This window comes from Ipomoea triloba, chromosome 4 (assembly GCF_003576645.1).
Source record: "Ipomoea triloba cultivar NCNSP0323 chromosome 4, ASM357664v1".
Taxonomy (NCBI): Eukaryota; Viridiplantae; Streptophyta; class Magnoliopsida; order Solanales; family Convolvulaceae; genus Ipomoea; species Ipomoea triloba.
Genome location: NC_044919.1, coordinates 33735861 through 33756850, shown reverse-complemented (window position 1 = coordinate 33756850; position 20990 = coordinate 33735861). Strand labels below are relative to the sequence as shown.

The window sequence follows — 20990 nt, the reverse complement described above, 5'->3', positions numbered from 1 at the left end:
GCATTGTCATCTTGCTGAGACACGGAGACTATAGCTGCTGTTTCATTCTGATTTTCTGATCCATTACAATGTGACCTTCTCAAAACCCCCCACCATCACCCCTCCGCTCTCCAGTCTCTCTCTCCTTCCATCTCTCCGTGACCTCCATCATTATTATTTTTCTCGAAAACACAACCGCCTTAAATTTAACAAAAAAAATATAGTTGTTGATTATTTTGGGTAACTTATCTTAAACACCACATCATATTAGTTAATTCTTTATTCTTCAAGCTAAAACGAACCCTCAACCAAAAAAAAACATTTTTTTCAAATTTTCAATTTTTCATCCTTGTTTCTTGGTTTATACTTCAGACCAAAACCAAACCCCGATAGCCACCTCTCACCAGCTCCGTCGCCTCCATCCCCTGCAGCCCTGCAGGGTGCTTTGATCGATTAATAGGGCGGGGAGAAATGGCGGAGATCAGAAGACAAACCTCCAGGAACAAAGGGTTTTATGTGAGGATGAGGTTGTTAAGACCAGGAAGACAGACCTTCTGCCATAGATATTTCAAATGGCTTCTCTGGTTTTCCCTCTCTTTCTATTTCTTCGCCTCTTTTATTTTCACTCATAAACCCGCCACCTCCGCTATCTCCAGAACCACCGTTTTCCGCCAATCTAAAGCCTCTCGCGCCCTCATCGAATCCCATAACTCTTCTCTCCTTCATCAACCCAATACCCAGCAAGGTAATTAATTTACGAGATTAGCATGGCTTTGTTAAATTAGTTTATTACGAGATTTGACGCGTTTAATTTGTTTGTTGGGCTGGCTCAGATGTGTTTAAGGATTTGAAGGTTTACATATACGATTTACCGGCGAAATATAACGTGGATTGGTTGAATGAGCGGTGTAGCAGCCATTTGTTTGCTTCCGAGGTGGCTATTCACAGAGCCTTGGCCAGCAGCGAGGTTCGCACGTTTGACCCGTGGGAGGCTGACTTTTTCTTCGTCCCCGTTTATGTTTCTTGTAATTTCAGCACGGTCAATGGCTTCCCAGCGATTGGTCACGCCCGGAATCTAATTTCGTCCGCCATTCGCCTCATTTCCTCTGACCTTCCCTTCTGGAATCGCAGCCGCGGCGCCGACCACGTCTTCGTCGCATCTCATGATTTTGGGTCATGTTTTCACACATTGGTATACCAAAAAAAAAAAAAGCGATCTTTTACGTTGTTTATGCAGTTATGCCCCAACGTTTTGTTTTTCTTTCGAGGTATTCAATTCAATGAAAGTTGTTTTTTTTTTTTTGGTTGTGGTGGGATAGGAGGACAGAGCAATCGCCGATGGGGTGCCGGAGTTTTTGAGGAACTCGATCGTATTGCAAACGTTTGGGGTGAAATATAATCACCCGTGTCAAGATGTGGAGCATGTTGTTATTCCGCCGTATGTTTCGCCGGAAAGTGTACGGAAGACGCTGACGACGGCGAGAGCTGATACCCGGAGAGATATTTTCGCGTTTTTCAGGGGCAAAATGGAACTTCACCCCAAGAACGTTAGCGGTCGTTTTTACGGGAAGTAAGTTTTCAACTGTTTAAACGGAGTTGAGTTAATTAACAACCGTTTTATAGAAAAGTTTGGTTGTATGTTTAACTTTACTTGAAATGACGTAAATGACCCTCACAGGGGGGTACGGACGGTAATTCTGCGGAACTACGGCAACGACCGGAAGTTTTATCTGAAGCGGCACAGATTCGCCGGTTACCAGTCAGAGATTCTCCGGTCAACGTTTTGTTTGTGTCCTTTAGGATGGGCGCCGTGGAGTCCCCGGCTGGTGGAGTCTGTGGTTCTGGGCTGCGTGCCGGTGATCATTGCTGACGCCATCCAACTGCCGTTCCCCTCTGCCGTACCGTGGGAGGAAATCTCCGTCACGGTGTTGGAAAAAGACGTGCCTAACCTCGGCCCCATTCTCGAAAAAGTGGCGGCGACTAATCTCACCGCCATACGACGGCGCCTGTGGGACCCGCGCGTTCGCCGGGCCCTTCTGTTCAACGATCCGATGGTGGAAGGAGACGCTACGTGGCAGGTCCTCCTCGCCCTGACCAACAAACTCACCCGGTCTCACCGAAGGTCAAGGGTTTCAACCCAATAGGGAGCCGATAACGTGGACGAATCCCATTGGGCGGAATGCTTGGTCAGCTAAGGTGTACTTTAGATGACGTGGCGGGTAGTTTTGTGATATAATGGGTGACAGCTCACAGCTGGGATTGTAGAGGAGGAGGGAAACGTATAGACATAGGGAAACGTGTCAGTAGGAGTGGGGCCCAAACGGCAGAGATATTATTGTGGCTGAGCTGGCTGGACGGGATTGGTTGGAGAAGCGGTTCGGAGGGACAGGGTGTGTTAATTGTTTTGTAGCGTCACATGTGAATTGGGGGAATATAAATTTTTGAGAAAAATAAGAAGAGAGAAGATTCCCTGCGGCGATCCACACTGTCCGCAATGTGGATTCCAACTAGGCTGTAAATAAAAAAGCAAACAAAAACTCATACAATAATTCAAATACTTATTCTTTTGTTCACTTCAACGATGCTTAATCACGACCTCTGACATGACATTTATCTTTTCAAATAATTCTTAAAAATCTAAAAAATATTTGTTTTTTTTTCAGATCAAGAGGTATTTTGAGTAGGTTTTAACTATATAAGGCATTTTTAAATCCATATCATACTCAGATTAATCTATATGCGCATTGGGCTGACCAATGAAATACTCAGTATGTGATTTGAAACGAAATTTTACGAGTATTATTGGAAAAATTAATGTAGTATTATTAGGTTCTTTAAAAAAGTATATAGTATTATTAGGGGAATACAAATAATTTATGTAAAATCCTTTCAAAAAAAAAAAATTATGTAAATGGGGGAGACAAAGTGAAATGGTGACAGCTGTGATGTGTCAGTGACTTTAATTGCCAAGTGGGCACCGGGGGTGACAGTGAATCATGGATGTATATAAAACCTGAATTGGCAAAGTTAAAGCTGACAAGGTTAAATTAAAAAAATAAATAAATCAATTCTTAAAGTTTGACTCGAGCTGAAACAAATTTTATTTTTTAAAGAGTTTTTAATTTTTTAAAAATAATTATAATAATAAATTATGTACAGAAAGTTGTTGGTATCATTGTAAAGGAGAACAAATACAGTGAAACAAATAAGAATAGTAGAAAGTCAGAAACCACAGTAAATGTGTGAACTGCGTGGTTTCTGATAGTGAGTACAATAATAAGCACTATCGTACAAAAGCCATAAGGTTAAGTACAGATAAAAGTAGATAAAGTTTTACGCTTCTATTGTTGTCTTATTACTCATTTATTTATATCATTATTAATTTTTACAAGTATGAATTCCAAACTTAATGTCGCCTTCTTAATGTCATCACTGCTCCTATTTTTGAGACTAGTAAAATAAATAAATTGGGAGATATCACTCAACTGGTCTATAGATTTTCAAATACTTGTATTATTATCTTTTATTATTATACTATTGTTCCCAAAATGGTAGTGGTATGCTTCTTGGTTCCAAGGCTTGCGTTTATATATAAATACTTGTACCAAACCAGTTACCTAAAGATAATACTACAATAGTACAATACAATTGAACTAATGACAATTTCAACTAAGTTAGTCAGATAGTTGATTTTTATTGGCCTTCTTATTCAGTTAAGTATTAAGATGTTCAAATTTGACTCCACTTAATCATTAGTTCATTACTCAAGTTTGCACTCAATTTGACATGAAACATATGACATTTAAATATTTTTGAGCAAAAAATTTCAATAGTAGTAGTGGTGCAGCAACAGCAAAGTAGCAATAGTTGTTGTAATAAAAATTTGGTATTTTTTTTAACATATTGCACCATACTCACATAATATGCAATGGGATTAATTCAATTGAGTCTTAAATGTACTTCATTCTGAAATAGCTTACAAGAAGTTTTTTTTAAAATTTTTTTTGAAATTTTTTTTAACATGCGTATTGCATCGTACTCACATAATATGGAATGAGACTAATTCAGTTGAGTCTGGATTGTACTTCATTTTAGAATTGCTTACCTAAGGACGATGCGACATTTTATTTGCAAATTAGATCGTGAACTAGTGTTTGTCCACCATGTGTATTACAGACCTTCACCTTGTCCAAATTATGTACATATGATTAACATATCATGTATGTTAATTGCATGTACATAATATATTAACTACATGTTAATTATAATTACATAATATAGATGAAGGTGTACAATAGACATGATAAACCTTAGTTAGTTCAAGATATAACAATTGCATTTTATTACAGTAGGTTTATGATTAATACATGACAATTTTTCTAGACTACCATAATTGAAACCATATGGACCAACTTAATTATAACATATTTTGTCTTATATGTAAAACATTCTTCTTAAGTTGTGCTTTAGCATTTAACCTTTTTAACTATTTTGGTGTGAATGTTGTCGTTTCACTACCTATTTTCTTCTTAATCATATACAGTAGATGCGTTGGAATAGGAAGAATCAAGCAAAAATATGTTTCACGAAACAAAATAAATAACCTCAAACTTTTGTGCAATTCATAAAATTTTCACGATCAAAAGTTTTAATTATGAGTTTGAAACAAATAATCACATTGAGACAATTTTTTTACGCTATTGATTGTTATAGTGAACATATTTGTTCAATTATATCATATATATGTATTAATTATTTGAAATTACAATATATTTATGTTTATGATTTCAATTATAAAGGGGAAATGAGAAATTATACAAAAAAATATACATTTTACAATAAAATTAAAATGTGAGCAAAAACAGTGAAAACTATATTCAGCCCAAAGAAAAAACGAAAGTTCCGACCTGCCGGAATCGAACCAGCGACCTGATGATTATCTGCTTTCAACTACAGTCATCCGCTCTGCCAACTGAGCTAAGGTCGGTTGTTGAAAATGTGGTCTAAGTATATTTATTTAATACCTATACGTGAATATAGTAATCTTTCAGTAACTATTTACTATCAGAGAGCATGCACAAGATAAATCCTATTTTATAACCATAGTCGACAAAGGACCACAAAAAAATAAATCAGCCCAAATTTTTTATAGTTAACCAGCTCAAAACAATCAGAGCTATAGATTGTTCCTATTGGAAAGTTGTAAGTCTGTAGTTATAAGTCAAGCCTGTTTAATTATATTTTAAGTTTGCTTATAATATGATATGAATGTTTGAAGTTTGTTGAGTTGCGTTGTGATTTATGCTGAATTAAAGGTTCACTGCATATGAAGACAGCTATCCAGAGAAAAGAAAATAGCAGCCATAGTTGAGAAGACAGCAGTAGAAAAAAGGGAGTCTCATAATTCAATATTCTTTCACATAGACAAAGGTGTTCACAGCCGTATGATTTCTTAATATATGTAAAGTGTTCTTAAAATCTCAAAACAAACATTCTATCAAAGTGGGCAAATCATTCATATAAAGATCAACCAGAATCTGAATTTGATGCTAAATTTCTGCCATGTTTTCAACTTTTTGCCAATTTCAGGTAACAAAGCTTTGTTCATCAAGAGTAACAAAGCTTTTTGCAAATGAACAATTCATATATTCCTTTTATGGGAGTAATACTACAGGAGAGAATTACTTAATGAGAGTATATTCACCAAAACACTTCTGAAAATCAAGTATTAGAGAATTTGTGCAGGTCAATCTATTTGGTCTAAGAATCATATTTCATAGCCTTCCATCTTTCTCAGCCTTATATTTCTATAGGAGTCTGGACAAATCTCGACAAGAAATACTTCTTCATTCTTATGATAAGTGCGAAGATAACATAGCACGGAACATGAAGAGCCCCAACTCCGAAATACCTGCAATTTTATGTTGTCACTAATGCTCGCTCACTATTATGACTTAAACCCGAAATAGAGTGAGAGATTAAGTAGGATATATAAGATGATGAATTGTCTAAAGTACAGTAGAACGTACCACAAGGGAGCATATTGAGATGACAAGTCTAGAAATGAATAAGGCCACCTGTTTAAAACAAGTAATTATAGACGTTTATGAAGATTAAAAAAAAAAGGTTTCAACTTCAAACAAATGTAGGGAGTTTGAATAGTCGATGGTTATAACATTGAAAATGTATGCGTACCATAGTGAAACACACATATGGATGATCCACTGGAAAGTGACAAAAACGCATGTCCAAAGGATGAAATATGCAATTCGGAAGAAAGGGAATCGCTGGAAGAAGCAATTATAAACAGGTTAGACATAGCGGAAGTGCCACAATTATATTAGCTTAGTAGGAGACTGGTTATTTGGTTAAGGAGCTTCTACTTACGAGGCGATTTAACATGACATCGCCCAAAAGGCAAACAGCGTTTACAGAATGCATGCAAATGACCAGCTGCAAGTATATATAAGCAGATTGTCAACTCAGTGACCGGTATGAAAGCAGGTAGAAAAAATGAAACAACTAAGTACTGCGTATAACGCATGAATAAATCATTCAACACTAAAAACATTCATATCACTACTTCGTCCAACAGAACAAGCAAAAATAAGAAAAAAGGATTAAGCTAGTAAAATTGAATTAAATGGGGAAAGAAAAATAAGGTAGAAGCAATGATGTTTGTTGACTCACAAAATTTAACTTGTAATCATTGGTAGTGAGAAATGGGTAAATTATGAGCCAATAAACAAAGTCCGTAAGCACCACTGCCCCTGCACACATCTACAAGTAAAGTGGAGAAGAAGATTACAACTCTTGGGAATTGTTACAACAAACTTGGTCAATATAACCGTTCAGTTATTAGGAAGCACAAATTTTGCAGATGAACTGTTTCAGTCAACTCACTTCTTGCATTTGAAAATTGCAGCATGGTTTAATTTCCATCCAAATTGCGTGGAGAGTTCTTACCTGGAAAATGATTTGCAAGGCATAGTCCCAAAAGCCTGCAGCATCCAGAAGAGGTGGTTCATCTTGGGGATTCAAGCTACTGGGTATACAAGGCGCACTTGCATTATCCCCAAGTGCAGGAGCCACGTAAGTGCCTCTCTCGGCATCTGAACTTACAAAGTTAACCCTCTCAGCAGAGATTTCTTTACGAGATTTCAACCCGTAAATGGATAGTACAGATCCTAGCTGCAACATTTAGTTGAAACATGATCAACTTGTGTCAGAAATAAAAATCTGTAACAGAAAAATCAACAACAGAAAAACACTACACACATGCGCATATCCCATAAAACCTGAATTATTTAGGAAAGGAGAAGTGTTGTTTGCAGAAGGAAATACAAATTTCTTTGATCTTTCTACTACTTAAGTTTGTAAATAAAATTATGAATTAAAATATAGGGGCGCACAAGCAAATATCATACAGAGACAACCTTATTTTACCAGAACATGTATATAAATGCATTCTAATGATAGTTATAGAGCAGATTAGCATACCCCAAAGTAGATGGTCACCAGAGTGAATGTCCACCTATTTTGCAAAAAATGAAAAACAAAATGTAACTTTTATGAGGACAACAGAAAAGTGGAACCTGCATGTTCTATATGAGTAGGCATTAGAGAGAGAGATTTAATAATATATCTTTGTTATGTGCATCACATAACCCCCAAATAGAGCTTGAATTGGCTGAATAGCAATTAGAATTTCATCTGAAACTGCTTGTCTTGTAAATGGGAAATGCAGTAATTTAATTCTTGGAATCAATTGAGCCAGCAATGCAATTCTTAGAACTTAGAATCAATTGAGCAGATTATGGCATAGACAATGATAAGAGGGTGGAGCATTGAAGTTAAAACTTCAATCCTTGAACAAGCAATCAAAGTGTGTCATACATGTTGCTACAGCTTAAAAACAGACCATAACAAGAACTAATGAGGTGAAAGAATGCACCAAACGAAAATGAATTGCAAAAATACAATAGAATCCACACTTCAATGCATGCTTGCAACACATGGATGCAATAATAGAGTTTGGCCCAAGAAAACTACTGGAGAAAATAAAGAGAAAGTGGTAAAAATGTCCTTACTGAGTGTAATAGTAAAATATGCCACCACCATGGACGACAGCATCTGCAGTGAGCAATGCAAGAAGCACCAGAAAAGCAAGTATCCTGTAAGTAAGTAGACAAACAGGATGGATGGATTTGTGACATGTCTTCCAAACTTCATCCTTGTGCAAAGTCCCTATTTTTTCTTGCCGATCCTCCCTGTGCTGATTTCTCGATTTTGGTGAGCCTTCATACCTCCAAACTATCAGTGCAGAAACCACCATAGCTGCAAAGACCCATATGGCACAGACTAGGAATCTCCAGTTCAACCAGTAACCTAGAGTATTTGTGTCGGATGTCATGATTGGCCACCAAGTGTGGTTCGAGAACCCTATCGAGAAGTTCATTTCAGTTCTATTTGTTCAAAACACCAGTTCTATAAACTCTAAACTCTCAATAACAGAAAACACCTAACTGCCAATAATTCCCTTGAAAATGCAATAACTCAGAAACCAAATATACAGTAAACGGTAGGTAGGGCTAGGAATTAGTTAATTATACGGAAATTTGGTAGAAAAGAACCCAAATTTGCTAACGAAATGGAGCTCACTAGTTCAATGGAATCTAGTTCTTTCTGAGACACAAACAAAGCCCTTTTGGACAATTTTGGAAACACTTGAAGGGCAGGAAACAACCTTAATCCATTACAGTCAGAAAACCTGTTATTCTATTACTAAAAAAAGAGAACAGAATTGTAACCAAAGTAAAGTAAAGCCAAACACATGTTCAAATTCCAAACAAGATAATGCAGAGAATATGAATATTAGCCTTGACAACCATTAAAGATGCTATATTTCTTCTCTCAGAAGAACAATTCCCGAACCCCACCCACGCTCCCTCCAACCCCAAGAACACGTACATATATACTATGTAAGACGTGTGGACAAAAAGTACAGAGAAAACACATGATCGGGGGGCATACGAGTAAAGGGCAGTACGCCAAAGGAAACAGAGTTGAGAGTAGAGAGTACCACTACTTGATTCGTGCAATCTTGGGAATCAGTGCATCATTACCCTTTCTCTGTGAAATATGATTGTGATGAAGAATCAAAACCCCAGGCGGGAAATGGGGAATCTGCTATAGTGCTAATTAATCCTCAACGATAACCATCCGATGCTGAATTTGCGGGGTTTAGTTCGGAGGTCCGCTCAATCGATGGGTCCACGGATACAGTACTGAAGGATGCAGTGGGAGAGAGAGATGTTGAATTGAAGAAAGAAGAGAGTGGCAGAAAGAAAGAAAGTAGTCCACGCGGTTTATCATCATCACCTTCTTACCTCTAAATCTCTAATACTCCGTACTACATACGCACTTCATTTTCAACGTTGTATTCCTCGTTCGGGAATTGGGAATCAAGACTAACTCCATTACCATTGCCAGCAAATTATATCGTGGACAGCAAAACGACGTCGTTTTGATTAATTAAAACAGACGGATGAAAGGGCGTTCGTTCCGTGTCATTGACTTTCAGTTCATATATACTGCAGTTACATTTCAACACAACTGCAGGCAGGTACATTTCAACACAACTACAATTACATTTCGATATGAGTACAGTTTCATCCGATAATATAAAAACACAAATGTGAAACGGTTATTCAATATCAGTTCATATACATTGCAGTTACATTTCAACACAACTATAGTTACATTTCGATATAATTATAGTTTCATTGGATAATATAAAAACAAATGTAAGAAAGTATCTTTTGATATGAACTGTAATATTAGTTACGGAGCTCCGTCTCCCACTTACTGAAACAACGTCGTTTTGTGATCACGGTCCACGATATAACAACTGACCATTGCCATTGCGCATAAGTGGTCTTATCTTTTTGTTTAGTACTACTAACTCTGTTACGTAGTATAATACAGTATTTGTTCATATGGTGACTTTATCTAGTAATCAGCAATTAGTTGATAACATATTATGTTAGCAATTTCAACCATTAGATTGTATTAAGAATTTGTAAAAATATACTCCATATTTAATAAAATTATTTTTTACTATTAACGATTAATATGTTAAAAAAAAATTAAAAACGTTAGTATAAAAATGTATTATTATTATTATATATAAATAAAAATAAAACAACAACAATAATAATAATAATAAACTCAACATCGTAACAAAGTGAGAAAAGAGGCATTGATCTCCTCTAAAAAGAGGAGCTCAACGCCCCTCTTCCCTTTGCCCACCCGGTGTGGGATAGGCAAAGGGAAAGGAACCTTGGAACCTTGGTTATCAATTCTTTTTATTGAAAAAATTTATAGGATTTTTTTATTAGTAAATTCGCTACTCTAAATTGTTTTTTACTAAATGGTCTTTTCTGCATTTTTGATTGGTCAAAACGCTGAAAGTGATAATATTTTATTTACCAAATAAGGTCATAGCATTATTCAATTAAAAGTGCTAAATTTAAATCATTTATAATTTAATTTAGTATTAATATACGGAGTATAAAATTGTTAAAAGCAATTCATTGTTTTTTAAATCTGAAAAAGTATTTTCAAGATATATTTATTGAGAACAAATTTGTTAATTAGTAAAATGATCCATATCATCTTTAATTTGAACTTCCTTTTTGTGATTTCAATGAATTACATCTAGGTCAAAGCGCATAGACAAAAAATGATAATAATGTTTTACATTTTAAATTATTTTAAAAAGTGAACATTTTCAATTATAAAAAACCATTTATTTTTTTTTTAAAGAAATATCTTTTGAGTGAGAATATAGTATAGAGGGGAGTTGGGGAAAAGTTATTGTCTACTTTGTTAGGTAGAAGTTAAAATGTGGTAGCAATTTCAAGTATGAGTATCAATCAATAAATATATGTAAAATTACAATATATATAATTATATTTGATTTCTATTCTATTTAATTTCAATATTTTATATTAGCGGTCTTAGAACAACCTCATTAGTTATGATTTATAGGAATTTTTTGTCATGTCAAGTAGGAGAGGGATGAGAGATAGAAAAAGTGAAGAGAAAAAGAAAAAGAAAAAAAATCTAATAGATTTTTTTAAAAAAATTTGCTTTTGTGCGCGCACTATGCTGGGCGCATCAATAGCTCAAACGCGTGTTTTGCATGTCAATTTTCAACCCATGTGGGGCCACAAAAAACTTGATTTGCATTAATAAAAACGTTAGAAAAAAAAAAAAAACTAGCTTTCCCATTTTGTTCAAAAATCATTGTTTAGTTTTTTTTTTTCTCTGAAACCATTGGGCGTCTACATTTTAGTGGTACTTTTTTATTGCTCTATGAATTAATTAACTCACTTGGGAGAAGGAGATAGAATAAGAGTTAATTAACTTTAAGTTTTATCATATCTTAATATTGAGAATAACTCAATATGAATTTAAAGTTATAGTTGTGCATTTACGTACGAACGTTATTGAGAAATGTTTTGAATTGGTTTCAATCGAGACTTGATTATTATGTTAGTTTCATCTCATGAGACACAAATGCTAGTGAAATAATTTATGTTAATTTTTTTTTTTTAAAGTGCATGTGATGACATGCATTATATATTGTGATTAAAAATTGCCTAAGATCCGCATCGTGCGTTTTACGGTGGCATTATTGCCATGATTAGAACTGGGATAATCACTCCCTTTATGCTTAATTGTCTTTTTGACCAAATTATACAATTTGCATACTTAATGATGAGGTTTAATTTTTATATTATTGGTTCCTATTAGTTACATATTTTTAGTTTGTGATTTTTCAGTTGAATATATTGGTTCTCATCTCTCATGATGACAGTTTAATTTTAGTTTGTGCATACTTTATCTTTACTTTTACGAAAATATCCAAAGCCGTTATTCAAGAATAGACACTGGGTGAAGTAGCTAACCGGCTCAACTAAGAAGCTAAGAATAAGCCATCCCAACATGAAGTTAAACTTGTGATTTCAAAGACACAAACTTACTGTCTGACCAACTTAGTTAGGGCCGAAACCAGTATTGTCTCATATTGGAGGTGTTTGGAAAATGTCTAATCTGTCAAAATTTGATTTGTTTGACAAGATAAAAAACTAAAATAAGTGTTTGATAAATTAGGTATGCCAAACAAAGCTTACATATCTAATATCAGTTAATAGTGAACAATTAATTTATCAAACACCTTTTTATAACCAACTAATACATACTATGAGCTAGCTAATCAAAACAACTAATACAATAAACTATCAACTAATTGCGAAATACTCTTTTATCTTCATTTTCAATTCCTTCAATTCTAGCTTCCATCAATTCAAACACGTACACTTATATCATTGGGAGGCATGTCGTAAGAAACATTATTTCGAAAATTACAAACGACTTTAATCAGCACCTACCTAATAAATTATTCCATCACCTTTTAATAACTTATATTGATAGAAAATTGACAAAATCACGATGAGGTGTACTAGTAGTGGAGGGCACTTGTGGTCCCTATAGAAGTGTGGATTGTTGAGTTATTGTAGCAATCCTTAAAATTTGCGTAGGCATTGTTAAAAAATCATAATTATCGATAAAGATAGATGTTTATATATATTGAAAAGTTGAAATCCAAATATGTGTGTGTAAATATATGTATATATTGTTGGCTAGGATCCTCTTGCATGATAAATACACATACATAAAAATATACATGTATATAAAAATGACACATACAATAGTGAATGTATGTATTTACAATAGTGATTACTTTTATAAATTAAATTTATGCACCTAAGTTATGTATATGTAAATTTATTTTTAAAAATTAGTATAAGTATCATTTCAACGATATGAATTAGAGGTTTTAAATTATATATTTTTATACATACTTTCTTTTATACTCAAATAAAACAATTAAGAAAGTATAATATTTGGATCAGCTTCACCTTGGACGATATAATTTCGGACTGTACAAGACCTATAGCCTCATATCATCGGCCCAAGAAACGGGAATGACTTGTGCCCAATATAACACAACGTTAAAATATAATGGGGCTTACTAGCTTCAATTCAGATTTAAAAAAATAAAAATAAAAAATTAAAAGACAAAAAGACATTGAATTGCCAAGTACTTTGTGCTTAATTGGTATTTTTGTGGCTTTTTTTGAGTAGAGGTCACAAGATCAAACCTCATTAGTGGGTATAACATATGAAGAAAATATATTGAACAGATATTACTCTCTAACAAAGTCAATAGTATTAAGAAAACACAATGTAAGGTTATAATACTGTATATTAATATTTTCAAGTTAAAATACCCTTCACTATTAGGTATTCCGTTAATTAATTATAAATTACTAAATCATTTACCTTGAATATATTACTCACCAAAATAATTTACTTAATTATTAAATACTAAATTAAACCATATATATTATACTATGAAGTATATATACCATTTATTATTTATACATTTACCAATTATAAAATATAACCAATCAACACATGAAATCTTGAAGAAAATAATCAAATTTATCACAAATAAATAAATCATTTACAATATTTTACTTAGACAAACATCTTTCTATTGTAAATACATATATGACTTATGTCATTTATTGATTTATTATATATAAAAATTTGAATCATTTTAATGTAATCATAATTTCAACGTTGTGCATGCACTTACATGAATTGCTTGTATAATTTCATTGTTGGAATTGCGGCAATATAATACCAAATCATATCATAGATAGGGTACTGTAAAAAGTTTAAAATATCACATCTTAATTTGATGGTTTGGAGATATCTTCCAGACTTCCACTTAACAAAGTGATATTCTTTTTTTTAAGGTAAATTTAGCTATTTTATTAATTCATAACATAAAACGTTTACATCAATGATCAATGAAATGATAAACAATTCCTTACAGTCAGACATAGAAACAACTTTTCTAACTATTCTATAGAAAACTTGGATCGCAGACTGTTTCATAACTATGAAGCTATGTTCCTTCATGGAGCTTAAAGCTTCATCAAAGATCTGGGTCTTCGTCATCATTCTGTTTTGCTCGCCCAGGATAAGATCAACACTTGTCGAAACCAATTAAACTAAACGATTTATGCTAATGAAAATGAAAAGCTCGTGAAGTAACGAGAGGAAAAATGCTCGTGAAACTAACGAGAGGAAAACACAATAATAGAGAAAATAAAAAGTGGGTAAAGTCAAAGTATGGTTTGGAGTTCAAGATTACCAATACAAACCCCAATACCTACCTACTATTATTTTATTCAAAGGGAGAGAAAACCGAAGAAGATATGTGGCGGTGGTCGGAGGTGGACGGAGCTGCGATGGTGGTCGGGGCGGAAGAAGAGTGAGAGCAAACATAGAAGGTGACCAAAACCGCCGGCTCAAAGCTCCATTAGAGCTCCGGCCGGAGGCCGGCGGTGGAAGCCGAAGTTGAGCAGCAGAGAAAGGCGTTTGGTTTTAGAGAGAAAAATAACAAAGTGATATTCTTATTTATAGAATTGAAAGGGAGCAAGCTAAGAGAGATCAGAGATAAAAGATGAAAATGACATGCAAATATATTACTCACCATTCATAATGCATGCATATCTTTTTATTTCAACAGAGCTATCTAGCAATCATCTTCTATTATTGGCTTTAATTTGTATGCCTACTTGGTTAAGTAATGAAAATATCTAACAATTATCCTGCGTCTAAGTGATTTTTGTTGAGTCCAGGTGTGTTCATATGGTATTCCTTAATATTTGATTATGATTGGAAAAGAATAGAGTGCTACCCTCCATAGTGAAATAATGGGCCTATCCATGACCTTTTCATGGTAATCGAGATAATGGACCTTCATGATCATTCATTGTAGGATAATGACTATTCAAGCACAAATATACAGATTTATACCTTAATTTAGTTCATCTATCATAACAATTATTATTCCTCAACAATTAATTTGATGATAATAATTCGTCCAAATGCTATTTTAAATTTTAACTAATTAAATTACTTTCTCGAGCTAATTAGTTTCTCCAATTATCATTGTATTTGGTCCTACCAAACTGATTGAACTATTATGCTTAAATCATAAAAAAACATTTGAACACGAAAATTCAAAATATTATACTCCATAGGTACACAAAAAAACACAAGGAAATTCATATAGATTTGCATTGATGCGTACATTTGTACATTTGTAATCTAGCGTGCCAAATTACAGTACTAATTAACACCCTTTATTATTAATAATATAATATATTTTTTCACAACCGTGTAGAGAGTATATTTCAGAAATTTTTTTCAAACAAAAGAGCAAGACAAGAAATGTAAAATCATGATGGCATTTCCCAATCACACCTGGAAGGCTCGGACGCTTCAACTACCAAGTGGAACCCATCTCAACACCCTCCATCCAAACTGTACTAAACAAACCTTATTTTCTTCATCTTCATCCTCATCAACACTCCGGTGTTTGCGTGCGGTCTCTCCGAGGATCCTGGCAGTAATCGTACACCTTATGGTTCCTCTGCACCCACGCCATGGCCGCGTACTGCTGCGCGCTCAGTCCCGTGTAGCCACGCGGCGAGCTCGGGGTCGGCCGGCACCACGCGCCCGCCGACGCCTCGCAACCGCCGATCTTGAAATCCCGGTACCGCCCCACGAACGGCTGGTAATTGTAGTCCGCCTTGTACTTGCCGTTCTCCGTGGCCCACGACGACGCGTCCCAGATCGAGCCGTACACGTACATCGGCCGCTCCGGAAACGTCGCGTCGCTCTTCCGAGGGTACCGTCGGATCGGCACGTCGTCCACGAAAAATCTGCGGTCAACGTCGCCGCAACAGTGAGCCGACACGTTAGGAGACTAAATTACAAAACTTTATGATTCGTGTGGGGGCGACCTTATTGAATACAAACAATTTTCAGACAAAAATAGCATATTAAGGGTTCCTGTCACCTACAGAACAATCATTAATATAATCCTACTTTATGTAGTATTACTCGTCTAGTGTTTAACTAATCCCGGTTAGTGAATCATTAAAGCTATATTTTTATCCCAAGAATATTATAAAATTATAAAATTAATCAATTAACGTTAATGAAGTCGCGTCAGATGATATGATATAAAAGAAAATTAAAGGAATGAGACAATAGAGGATAGTGTTACCGACATGATCTCATTAGGATTCCAAAGAATAGCATAATGGTGAAAAGACTGGGTGGGGTCGAACCAAAGGTGGAATTGCATTTCACGTCCGATGATGTGGCCGTCGCCGCTTCCTCGTATGTACACATTGGTTTGCAAGGTGTACGGCTTTCCCGGCGTCGTTCCCAGGAACTCAATGTCGATTTCGTCGTGGTACCCCGGATACTGCTCGGTGTTTGAAAGCTAACATACACATAATATATAATATCAATTAAATAGTTATTTATTTATTTTAAAGAATTATTTATGTGATTGATCCAGTTCTCACATAGAAAGATGTTATAACGCCGGCAGTATAACCGGGCTGGAGCTTAACGGAAGCCCCAAAATAACCTGACCGATATGAATGGAGAGATTTGAATCCGCTTCCTGTATTATATTATTCACGTTAGCTTGATGATAAGATACACAAACTTATAAGTCGTGGTGAGAAGTTTCAAATTCAGTTGTTAGTGTCATCTTTACATGTACACATATGCACAAAAGAAAGATTATAATGTAAAAATGAGAAAGAAGCAGTTAATGAATGTAAGACCGTACCACCTCCGGTTCGATCCAACCAGATTGTTAATGTGCCCTGATTGTCCAAAGATTGATGTTGAGAACCCCAAAGGTTACTATAACCCTGGTAAAACCCTAGGGTTCGAACTCTAGAGCTAGGGTAGTAGCCAGGGGAAGGGGGACCCTGGGCATTGCTTGAAGGGAGCAACACCAGAAATAGAAGAGAAGAAAGTAGCTGAAGAGCCATATTCAATTCTTGGATGGAATTGAAAAGGAAAAGCTGGAAGAAAAAAAAAAGAAAAAAAGATAGTACTTAATCCACAAAAGTGTATGTGGATAAACAATGTGTGTACTTGAGTGGTTGGATATGAATATTGAGAGCAATGCACAAAGGGTATATATATAATAGGAAGATTATTGCAGGGTCCCACGGGAGATGGATGAATATATTGATGATAGGCTGACGAGGTTGATGGAAGTTAGACATATAGACTCAAAACAAGAAACAATTTTGATGGTAAGTTGTTGGTTTTTCGACTTAGGCATCAACAGTTAGCCAACATGATTGGTCTGAAATTAAGAAAATTTGCTAAGGAAATTAAGAATAACTGTTGAATTGTGAAATATTATTGCCTGAAAAAGGCTCCGAACCCTTTAAAAATCATCTTCAGGTATTTATACAACTCAAACCTAATTATGATATTCAACCTAATTTAGAAAAGTAAATCTCACAAATTAAACCATGTACATTAATTACAAATTGATGGCCTAAAATCACCGGGAATGTAATCTCCTAAATTAGAAACAAATCATTCCAGTTGTTCCTTCAAAAAAAAAAAAAAAGGTAAACGCCTCTTGAAATTGCGGATTGAAACATGCCAAAATCAACCACTTGAGTCGAGGTTTAATGCAAGACCATCGGTGACCAACCCATCACTGGTGGTGAAATATTACACTATTTCGATTTCATAAAAAAGTCATTTCAATATTATTAATTGATAAAACTGTCAATGACATTGTGGTCTAGTAGCACGAAGTGACTATCATAAATACGAGGTCATGGATACTCGCTTCAGTGGAGGTGAATTGACTCGGTATTGACTCACCCAAGCTAACGTATCCAATCAAAGTGTAATGTCAGAAGGAAAGTTTGAAAGAGTGAGCACCTAGCATTAATCTATAATCAAATCTGATCTTTAGCAATAAAAAATAAGTTTTAGTAAAAGCAATCTCTTTATTATTGTTATTATTTTTCGATAAAATGGAGGGGACTATCAAAAGAAAAAAAAAATCTAACTAGAAGAAATAGCAACTTGATTAAGGAAATTAACATCAAAATAAATATATATATAACACACACATATATACTTCATCTTTATTTATCATATTTATTATTCTTCATTCGTCAAACAAATTATTCTTTCTTTTTTTATTTTCTTTAACATGTTATTATAATTTTTAAATCCATGTTTTTGTATAGTTTTTTAAAATATAATTTTTATATACTAATATTAAATTAAATATTACAAAAATTTGAATTGTAAATAACTTAAATTGAGCAAAATTTTATTAACCAAATCTATATTTAATACATGAAGCTAGGATGACTTGTTTCTTTTATTTTTTCACTTGTCGGTGATTTTATTCCCATTTTTCTCATGATATAAGTTGTCACTCTCCATTTGCCCAATCATATAATTAACAAGCTAAGTAATGGTCCCTAGTTTAGTTGATAACTTTAAACTTTTGACAAGAATATACAATCAAATGAAATCATTGTACTCTCATAAATGGAGTACAAACATTATTATTAATCTTTTGTCCATGCCACATTAAGGTGAGATAATATAGGACTACTACCTTCGTCTACTGCTATTTGGACCACGTTACGGAATTAAACATTTTCATCATCTAATGCGAAAATATAAACATATCCATTTTTAAAAAATAAAATGAGATGAGGCCGATCAATTCATACTAATTAATGAATTTAAAACATTTTACGCAAGGTCAATTTCACACTTATTAGAAATTGTCCCAATACCTTTTTCAAAACATGCCTAAAATGTTTGTTTTATATATTTGGTGTATGTTTATTTTCTCATTTTTATTTTCTTTTACTTTTGTGCCAACTCAATTTAAAAATTTCATCGTACACGCTCTTTGTATTACTGGTTATTGCAAGATATATATACACATGAATTATGTTCTAATTATTTTAAATAAAATGTACCAAGCATATCCTTAGTACTGAAAATTATATTATTAATTATTTGATTTTGTAATATCAGTAATTTAATTATTTAAGAGGAAAAAAAAAATCAAACATACCATAGGTCATGCACGTGACTCGACAAGCCGACACTGATAATCGCCACGCAGAAGAATTGCTCACAGCCTCATTTTCCTCCCTATTTTCAACTTTCCATTACGTTGAATATAATCTTGATTATAACAGGTGCGCCCAATACAATATTAACGAGGTGTATTCAATACTACTCCGTATTGTAAAATTTTAAAATAATAATTTTATAATTTTTAAATGACTTATTAAATTTGTTTAGATTTATATAAATTTTGTAGAAATTGTTACAACTATAAATTAAATACACATTTACAAATTATGGAAGAAGTAATACACCACTTTTTAAAAGATTTTTAAAAATTATAAATTGAATACTGTCCAAAATTTTAAATTTATAAAAGTATGGATTAAATACATCCCTAAGTACACAACTATATTTTATAAATTGAAATATGAATAGTATATTAAATTATAAGTCTATTGGTGCACCTAAAATTAAATATGAATGCATAGAAAACTCGACACCATATTGAGATGGAAGTATCAACTTAAATAAATAAAGAATTCCAAATGTCAATTCAATTTAGAACCACAATAACATATTGCCATATATGTCGACTACTTGGGTCCGGCCTACTACTAATGATAATGCAAAATTTAGGGCAAGTAGCCAAGTAGCTAGGCTCCAATTGATTTTATAAGGAGCATGTCAAAAAAAGCAAAAAACCAGAAAAGAAGGGTCCATGAGCCTCATTTGTACAACATATAGATTTCGTGCAATAACTCACTTCAACTAGAATTCAAAACCATAAATAAAACTCTCTTGATAAATTCGTCGTACTAATCTTTCTAATACGTTTTACCTCTTCTGTGACTCTATGTAATTTGTAGTCTATTACATAGGAGTGAAGTTTACCAAGTATACACATTCAGGTTAAAGCTATAAGTTTCCATCATCACCCAAAAAAAAAAACATAAATAAAGCCTTTATTTTTTGGACTTAATTTATGAAATAAACTTTCAACCTTATACATAACCGAATTAAAAATATTTTCTTCTTTAATTTACATGAAAATATGTAGTCACTACCCGAATATGCGCTCTAGGTGAAAAGGTGGAGATAAATCAGTCTAGATTGTTCATAATTGACATGTTCAAACTGAGAAGGCCAATAAGCAACTTCCACAAAAATTTAAATTTAGAACCTATGGTTACCGAACCAACTCGACTGTTTTACCTCCAAAATCTTTTCTACAAATAACACATTTTGGTGAAATATTAATAATTAAATTTTACATTAAATCGCTAAGGACCTTGTGGTCCAGTGGCATCAAACCATTCCCTTTATACTGGAGGTGGTGGGTTTGAGCCTCAGTGGAGTCAATACTGACTAGTTTCAATAGGTTGAGAAAGTAGATACTGCATTACTGCATTGTAATAGAGTTAGTAGTATTCAAAAAAAAAAAAAAAATTACATAAAGTCATAATTGGTTGGAAAGGATCAAAATTCGATCTACTATTTTCATATCACTCTGTATCTTTTCTTTTTTTTTTTTCTTTTTTTTTTTGAATTATATCACTCTGTATCTTTAATCCTTTACAAATTACAAGATTTAAACATGTCATTTGCCCATTTGGTAAAAATGCGATTACTTAATTAATGGGTATATATGGTAGTTCATAAATATAGATTCCTTATATAGTCATTGCTTAGATAAGCTCCTTATCCCCAAGCTAGACAACTATTGCATACAACCGTTTTGTCATTATTTGAGTGTTAATGTGAACACGACATTATCTTTATGTACGTACAATGTCAACGTTGGTTTTGTATAATTGTATGCAACATAATTTCAAATATATATATATATATATATATATATATATATATATATATATATATATATATATATATATATATATATATATATATATATATATAGA

At 33.7% G+C, this 20990-nt stretch overlaps 3 protein-coding genes and 1 non-coding gene across 5 annotated transcripts; 1 reads left to right on the top strand and 3 right to left on the bottom strand.

Moving 5' to 3' along the window:
* The first annotated feature begins 75 nt into the window (after nucleotides 1-75).
* LOC116016931 (probable glucuronoxylan glucuronosyltransferase IRX7) lies at nucleotides 76-2558 on the top strand. The gene is made up of 4 exons (XM_031257396.1): nucleotides 76-724; nucleotides 813-1171; nucleotides 1299-1549; nucleotides 1658-2558. The coding sequence occupies exons 1-4, from the start codon at nucleotides 451-453 to the stop codon at nucleotides 2121-2123; spliced, it is 1350 nt and encodes a 449-aa protein (XP_031113256.1). The 5' UTR covers nucleotides 76-450; the 3' UTR covers nucleotides 2124-2558.
* Nucleotides 2559-4880: 2322 nt separating this feature from the next.
* TRNAY-GUA lies at nucleotides 4881-4966 on the bottom strand. Its single transcript is given in 2 exon segments — nucleotides 4881-4916; nucleotides 4930-4966. It is a non-coding gene; the product is annotated as a tRNA-Tyr (tRNA).
* Nucleotides 4967-5499: 533 nt separating this feature from the next.
* Nucleotides 5500-9355, bottom strand: LOC116017578. Its single transcript, XM_031258183.1, has 9 exons — nucleotides 9062-9355; nucleotides 8070-8421; nucleotides 7480-7513; nucleotides 6946-7170; nucleotides 6670-6759; nucleotides 6367-6432; nucleotides 6175-6266; nucleotides 6009-6056; nucleotides 5500-5890 (listed from the first exon to the last, which is right to left on the bottom strand). The coding sequence occupies exons 2-9, from the start codon at nucleotides 8390-8392 to the stop codon at nucleotides 5779-5781; spliced, it is 990 nt and encodes a 329-aa protein (XP_031114043.1). The 5' UTR covers nucleotides 8393-8421; nucleotides 9062-9355; the 3' UTR covers nucleotides 5500-5778.
* A 5816-nt stretch (nucleotides 9356-15171) lies between these two features.
* LOC116014902 (xyloglucan endotransglucosylase/hydrolase protein 31-like) lies at nucleotides 15172-17111 on the bottom strand. 2 transcript variants are annotated; one of them, XM_031254861.1, is made up of 4 exons: nucleotides 16784-17111; nucleotides 16509-16609; nucleotides 16206-16423; nucleotides 15172-15854 (listed from the first exon to the last, which is right to left on the bottom strand). In XM_031254861.1, the coding sequence occupies exons 1-4, from the start codon at nucleotides 16986-16988 to the stop codon at nucleotides 15494-15496; spliced, it is 885 nt and encodes a 294-aa protein (XP_031110721.1). In that variant the 5' UTR covers nucleotides 16989-17111; the 3' UTR covers nucleotides 15172-15493. The 2 variants fall into 2 exon arrangements, with proteins under 2 accessions (XP_031110721.1, XP_031110720.1); XM_031254860.1 differs by having other exon boundaries at nucleotides 16781-17110.
* Nucleotides 17112-20990: the final 3879 nt, after the last annotated feature.